The 5,825-nt window shown below is 44.5% G+C and overlaps 1 protein-coding gene across 2 annotated transcripts; it reads left to right on the top strand.

Annotated features, from left to right (window-relative positions):
• The first annotated feature begins 1,853 nt into the window (after nt 1-1,853).
• LOC131266941 (BTB/POZ domain-containing protein 10) lies at nt 1,854-5,389 on the top strand. Of its 2 annotated transcripts, none has more exons than XM_058269642.1 (4): nt 1,854-2,314; nt 3,237-3,769; nt 3,852-4,229; nt 4,314-5,389. In XM_058269642.1, the coding sequence occupies exons 1-4, from the start codon at nt 2,094-2,096 to the stop codon at nt 4,472-4,474; spliced, it is 1,293 nt and encodes a 430-aa protein (XP_058125625.1). In that variant the 5' UTR covers nt 1,854-2,093; the 3' UTR covers nt 4,475-5,389. The 2 variants fall into 2 exon arrangements, with proteins under 2 accessions (XP_058125625.1, XP_058125624.1); XM_058269641.1 differs by having other exon boundaries at nt 4,311-5,387.
• The last annotated feature ends 436 nt before the right edge of the window (nt 5,390-5,825 follow it).

The raw sequence follows: 5,825 nt of genomic DNA, 5'->3' as shown, positions 1-5,825 counted from the left end.
GTTCCTCCAACGTGGGCTGTGCCTCGGGTGGCTTACCTTGCATATGAGAAGCTTGAATATGAAGCACACCTACGGCTTACATATCTTGAAAAGCACCTATCTTGAGTCTAAGTATCTTGTTCTACAACACGACTGCCACCAACATTTTCACATCATCGCTCTCTCTTACACGGATATCACTAACCCTTTCAAAAAAGCCCCTGTTAAAACGACGAAAAACACTCACATCTTCTCATCTTTCGCTTGCTCGCGTCACTAACACTTTCGCACACCTCATGTCATTTTTCAAGTTTTGATTTCTAACTGGCTGCGCACTGTGTGCCTAACGCAGCCTTAATGCTATTTTATCAAAAACAAGTAAATTTTGTTGCAAAATAGCACTTTTACAAGAAGAAATGCAAACTTTGGCTTCCTACGTATAGAATAAAATGATCTAAAATGTAACATTTTTAAATAATCCATCTTTTCAATAAGAAATACAGACGCGAAGAACATTAACATACTGCTCTATTCATTCAAACCTCCCAACTATTTCAGTTTCAACATTAGAGTCGAATAGCATCTTTCTTTTAAGTTCCCATACGTACCTATGGTGTTTTCATTCTGTTGATTTATTGCATTGCTGTTTATGCATGCTTTTGCTTCTAAATAGCTCAGATGAAGATGATGATATTCGGCTTATTTCCAATGTTCAGTTGCAGCTACAGTTAAAGGACACGTACGTAAGTCTTCACTCTGCGCCACTTCATTCACTTTTGAGCACCAAGCAGTTTTATCAAGCATTTAGCTGAATGTTCAACAACATGCAAAGTTAGTTTTCACTAAAGGAATCGTTCCCGTTAGTGTTAAACATGAAAATTGTGCCTGGCTGATTCAGTCCACAGTATAAATCGGCATTCTGGGCGCCTTTGTCTATAACTTTCATCTTTTTCACGAATGCAGCATGCAGAGTTGGTGCATTTCCTTGCTTGTCCGCCTTCTATCCCACACCAGAGCTGGAAAACCTCATCTTTGACGATTGATTCTTGCGTATTTGATACATAAGTGTTCAATAGCTTGCGAATATCGTTGACAACTGCTCTGCAATGGATTGTAGCATACGATATTTCTTAAAAATTCAATCCAAGCATAGTGCTACACCAACGATTAAACGATATGCACAGATTTCGTGATGTACTTCTTGTGTTGTTGAGTCTTGTCAAATGCAATAGATGCATGTATCCTTCGTATTCCACATCAAACAACGGAATGGTGCTTCCAGCTCAATGGTATTGCTGGCGACGATAGCGATGAAATTGTTAGTTGAATAGCGATGCAATTTCTCTCCGAGCTTTCGTTACTTTTCCCAACAAACGTGGAAATCACTGATTTCTTCCTTCGTCCTGGTGGGTTTCGATACTGCCGCTGATGCTGCAAATGTCGCAGTGAAACTACTTCACAAGCTTTTTTGTACGCCTGTTTTTGACTGCCCAACTGCATCGACGTACGTTTAGCGCTGTTTTCACCGAGTGTGAATGATTGCAGATGGAAACAACTCGATGGCTAAGCGTTAAACAGCCCAATTTTGCCATTTATTGCACAGTAACAACGTACGACCGAAATTTTCATCTCCCGTTTGGTAAACTGTAGATTGACAGCTCTGAGATTTTCCAACATCTACGCGACTGACGTTTGTCAAAGGGCCAAACGTCAAACGTCAAAATTCATCGTGCGGAAAATTCAGAAACAAAAGAAGTAAAACTTCCCGAAGTCGGAAGACATTTTCATTTAAACAAAAAAAGTGTGTTGTTCGGCCATTAGAGATAATTTCGGGTTTTCCCGAGGGCTAAGCCTGCTGTCCTACCGTGGTTTGGAGTTAATTTTCCCAGAACCACTTTCCAGACTGTCACGTCTGAAATAGGTTACAGTAGATCGAAGGGAGGAATTCGTAGGCGTACCGTGTCTTGTTCGGTGGTACGGAAAATCATACTCGCGTATGGTTGCGCGAGGCAAAACGTAACATTTAAGAGTGTACAGTCGCCGTCGTGGATAGGTTACATTTAATTTATCATCGATACCTCGATCGGGTGTGCGGTCTGGTGAAGCGCTTCGCGATGGAGCTTCAGCTGCAGCGGAAGCAGGGCACACCAGCCTCGGGGACACTGCAGCAGCGTGGCAACGACAGTGTGGCAGGCAACGGGGCGGCCACAGGCAGTTCCGCTAACGGTGCAATCGGGAAGAATGATAGCTACGACAGTTCGCACAGCAGCAGCAACACGGAGGACACTACCGAGACGGACGACCGCCGGAGGAAGATGATGAAAAACAGAGCCAGGTAAGAGGGGGTAGAAAATTCGAATCGTTCGATTCCACCCAGTTCTCCAGTAGGTGGTGGCTCCCATACCCTAGGGTAACATTTTCGCTTAGTAATAGCAAGTAACAGAACCTTCGGCAGAGGACAGAGAGATAGACACTATGCACTTCCCAGCAGCGTGGAAAGGACAGCGAATTAGTAAAAAAGAAGAAAAGTAGCACACAAAGGACAAAGCGTTGCAACCTTTCTTATGTGTGCGTATGCTACGGTGCACTACGATATGGGGGTTGGAATGCATCGAGGGTGATAGTGCATGATGTTGCTGTGTGTAGCAACACTGCGCGCAAGGAGCCCGCGAGGCTGTCCGATGATATCCTGGCTGACACAGACGCAGACCGTCCAGACGACGCTTGTCTCAGTCACGCCACCTTGCCTCCCACCAAGCAGTACTCCGCCCGTCGTGGCCTGCCCGACCGTTGCAGTCTCTCTCCACCCTTTCGGCCGTGCCGTATGCCTTACGTACAATCCCACTAGTTCACAGGGAGACTGGGTTTCTTTGTGTGCTAGGTCAGGGTTTGATCTGCTTTATATTTTTACTTCTGTTCTGTCTGCCACCGGACAGACGTGGTCGTGCCTGCCCCCACCCAGGTCCTCTTACCATGTGCTCCCTCGGATACGTGTCTGCTCCTATCAGCCTTCCAGTCTCCCAGTATCACCTTGTCTTAGTCAGCACGCGCGTCCCAGACGATGAAAAGTTTGCTACTCCTGTGCTTTGCGTTGAAGTGAGTAAATGCATCGCAGTAAGCCCCTTCGCAGCAGTAGGCCATTGTTGTTTAATGATCGTGTGTAGTAGCAAGAATTATTTTCTTCCAAGTTAATTCGTGGAAAGAATTAAATTTCCTTTTGTAAAAATGTGTGACACAAACATAATTAATCTTTGCAGAAATAATAGACTCATGCAGCAGCAACATCAAGCGCAACAGAACACCACCGATAGTGCGAAGGTCGCCGCGGGAAAGAAGCTGGCCGATGGTGAACGTATTACGCTGATCGTGGACAACACGACGTTCTCGGTGAACGTGTCGATGCTGACGGCACAACCACAGACCATGCTGGGACGCATGTTCGGTTCCGGGCTTGAATTTACGCACCCGAACGAACGGGGCGAGTACGAGGTAGCGGATGGCATATCGCACACCGTCTTCCGGGCCATCCTCGAGTATTACCTGTCCGGGGTGATACGCTGTCCGCCAACGGTCTCGGTGCAGGAGCTACGTGAGGCGTGTGATTATCTGCTGATCCCGTTCAACGCCGATACGATCCGGTGCCAGAATCTGCGTGGCCTGTTGCACGAGCTGTCCAACGAGGGAGCAAGCATTCAGTTCGAGGCGTTCCTGGAATCGCTGATACTGCCACTGATGGTGGATGCAGCTCGGCAAGGCCATCGCGAGTGTCACATTGTAGTTCTCTCGGAAGGTAAGTTTTTTTTTCACTGCATGTTAGAGTTGATTACTAATGAAACTGATCCTTTTTCTTCTTTTTTTTTGCGTGTACGCAGATGATATCATCGACTGGGATGCTGAGTACCCGCCGCAGATGGGTGAAGAAGACTGCCAAACGGTGGCCAACACGGCCATGTATCGGTTTTTCAAGTACATCGAAAACCGTGATGTCGCAAAGCAGGTGCTGAAGGACAGGGGACTGAAAAAGATTCGGCTCGGCATCGAGGGCTACCCAACGTACAAGGAAAAGATAAAACGTCGCCCTAGTGGCCGCATGGAAGTGATCTACAACTATCTGCAGCGCCCATTCATTCACATGTCGTGGGAAAAGGAGGAAGCGAAGAGTCGCCACGTGGACTTCCAGTGTGTAAAGTCCAAATCGGTTACAAATCTGGCGGAGGCAACTGCTGACCCGGCCCTGGAGCTCGATTCGGGTAGGTTACGTTTGCGCCATGCGCAAACGGCTCGCGGCGCACATTCGTTCGTTACTAACGCATTCTTACCCCATTTTCCAGCAGGGAATCCGCTTCCTCAGCGGCACTTTGAAATATCGCACGAACCAGACGCGGAACCCTTCATGCGGAACCCGGACGCTCTGCTCGACGGCGAAGAAGGTGCGATCGGTGGGCTGGCGAATGCGGACGAAATCGGCAATCTTGGTCCCGAGGAGCCACAGTAAAGGGAAGGGGACAGCATGCACGGGCAAACAAAACCAGCAATGCACGCATAGTTAGAGGAGCGGGTTGTAGCTTTTCGTCGCTTCCGTCCTTCCGTTATGTCGGTACACTTCGGCCGTCTGTCGTCTAGCGTGTTCTCCATATACAGCCCTACCGTTTCTTCCTGCGCCTACAAATCACAACGAGATTGATCGATGAACAAGCATACTACACCTCGCCGAAATGGTGATATAGCTAAAAGGGAAACATTGGAAGTGATAGTGAAATGAATTGATCCTCGTAAAACATTTCAAGCCCCCAACTCCTCTACACCTTACTCAAGGTTTCTAAGCAAACGCAAATGAGATTCTTAAAAAAATCAAACGAAGTCCGTGTGGTGTTCAATGAATGGTTCTTATTAGTCGTGAGAATGTTGAAGAAGGTATTTTTGTGTTGTTTCCTTGTTTTCTGTCCGAGTGCGTGGGTTGGTGCTGTTAGCCATCGAAGCAAGACGAAAACAGCACTAAAAGACCTCCTTAATTACCTGTCCTTTTTATTTTATTTTTTTGTTGGCGGATAACTATTTCCTTCCTCTTGATGTGATCAACAGGTTACAGACGTTCTGTTTTACAATTTTTATTATTTAAAAATGTTTTCATTTTTGTGTGCTTTAGATGTGTACATATGAATAGTTTACTCCATTCTTCATCTCTTCATACTCGTAACATTTTTTTTTATTTACTCATATATTACGCGATTTCATAATTGCTCCTCATGATTATATACTGACATTAATGTTCGTTCTTTTTATAATCTGTTTTCTTGAGTTTAGTTGTTCATTCTTTCTTGTGCGAGCGTTCTCTTTTAAGTATAAACGAATTAAACTTTTTTATACCATGCGAAAATGAATAAAATATATTGAGCCTTTAAACAACGATGGGACAAGTTTTGTCTTTTGCCCATCGAGGGTGAGAAATATTGCGTGATAATGAATTAAACAGATCTTCCTATTTGAATCGAATTATTTATTCTGGTCCAATCAACCAACAATCTAAACATAACCCGATTTAACTTATTTATCCTTCGCAGCCAGTTATGTATTATTTGAAAAAATTGGAATATTAATCGGCAGTTTTCTATACCAGCAAAGGATTTTTTCCTTTAAGTAACTCATTGAATTTTGATCGTCAACATGGAATATAAACATTAAAATAGTTATTTTTCTAACGCTGTGCAGTTTGTGTATTCGACTGTTTCTCTTTTTTCATACAACTTTTGTGAAAAATATACAATTTTGAAATCGAATATATTCTATGACACGTAAGAGCTTAGGAAACAAAATCTCTTTTAATTGGAAATACCTAAGAGAATTTT

The sequence above is a fragment of the Anopheles coustani genome, chromosome 2 (assembly GCF_943734705.1).
Source record: "Anopheles coustani chromosome 2, idAnoCousDA_361_x.2, whole genome shotgun sequence".
NCBI classification, from domain to species: Eukaryota; Metazoa; Arthropoda; class Insecta; order Diptera; family Culicidae; genus Anopheles; species Anopheles coustani.
The sequence above is the reverse complement of the archived record's forward strand: the minus strand, read 5'-3'. Positions and strand labels throughout refer to the sequence as shown.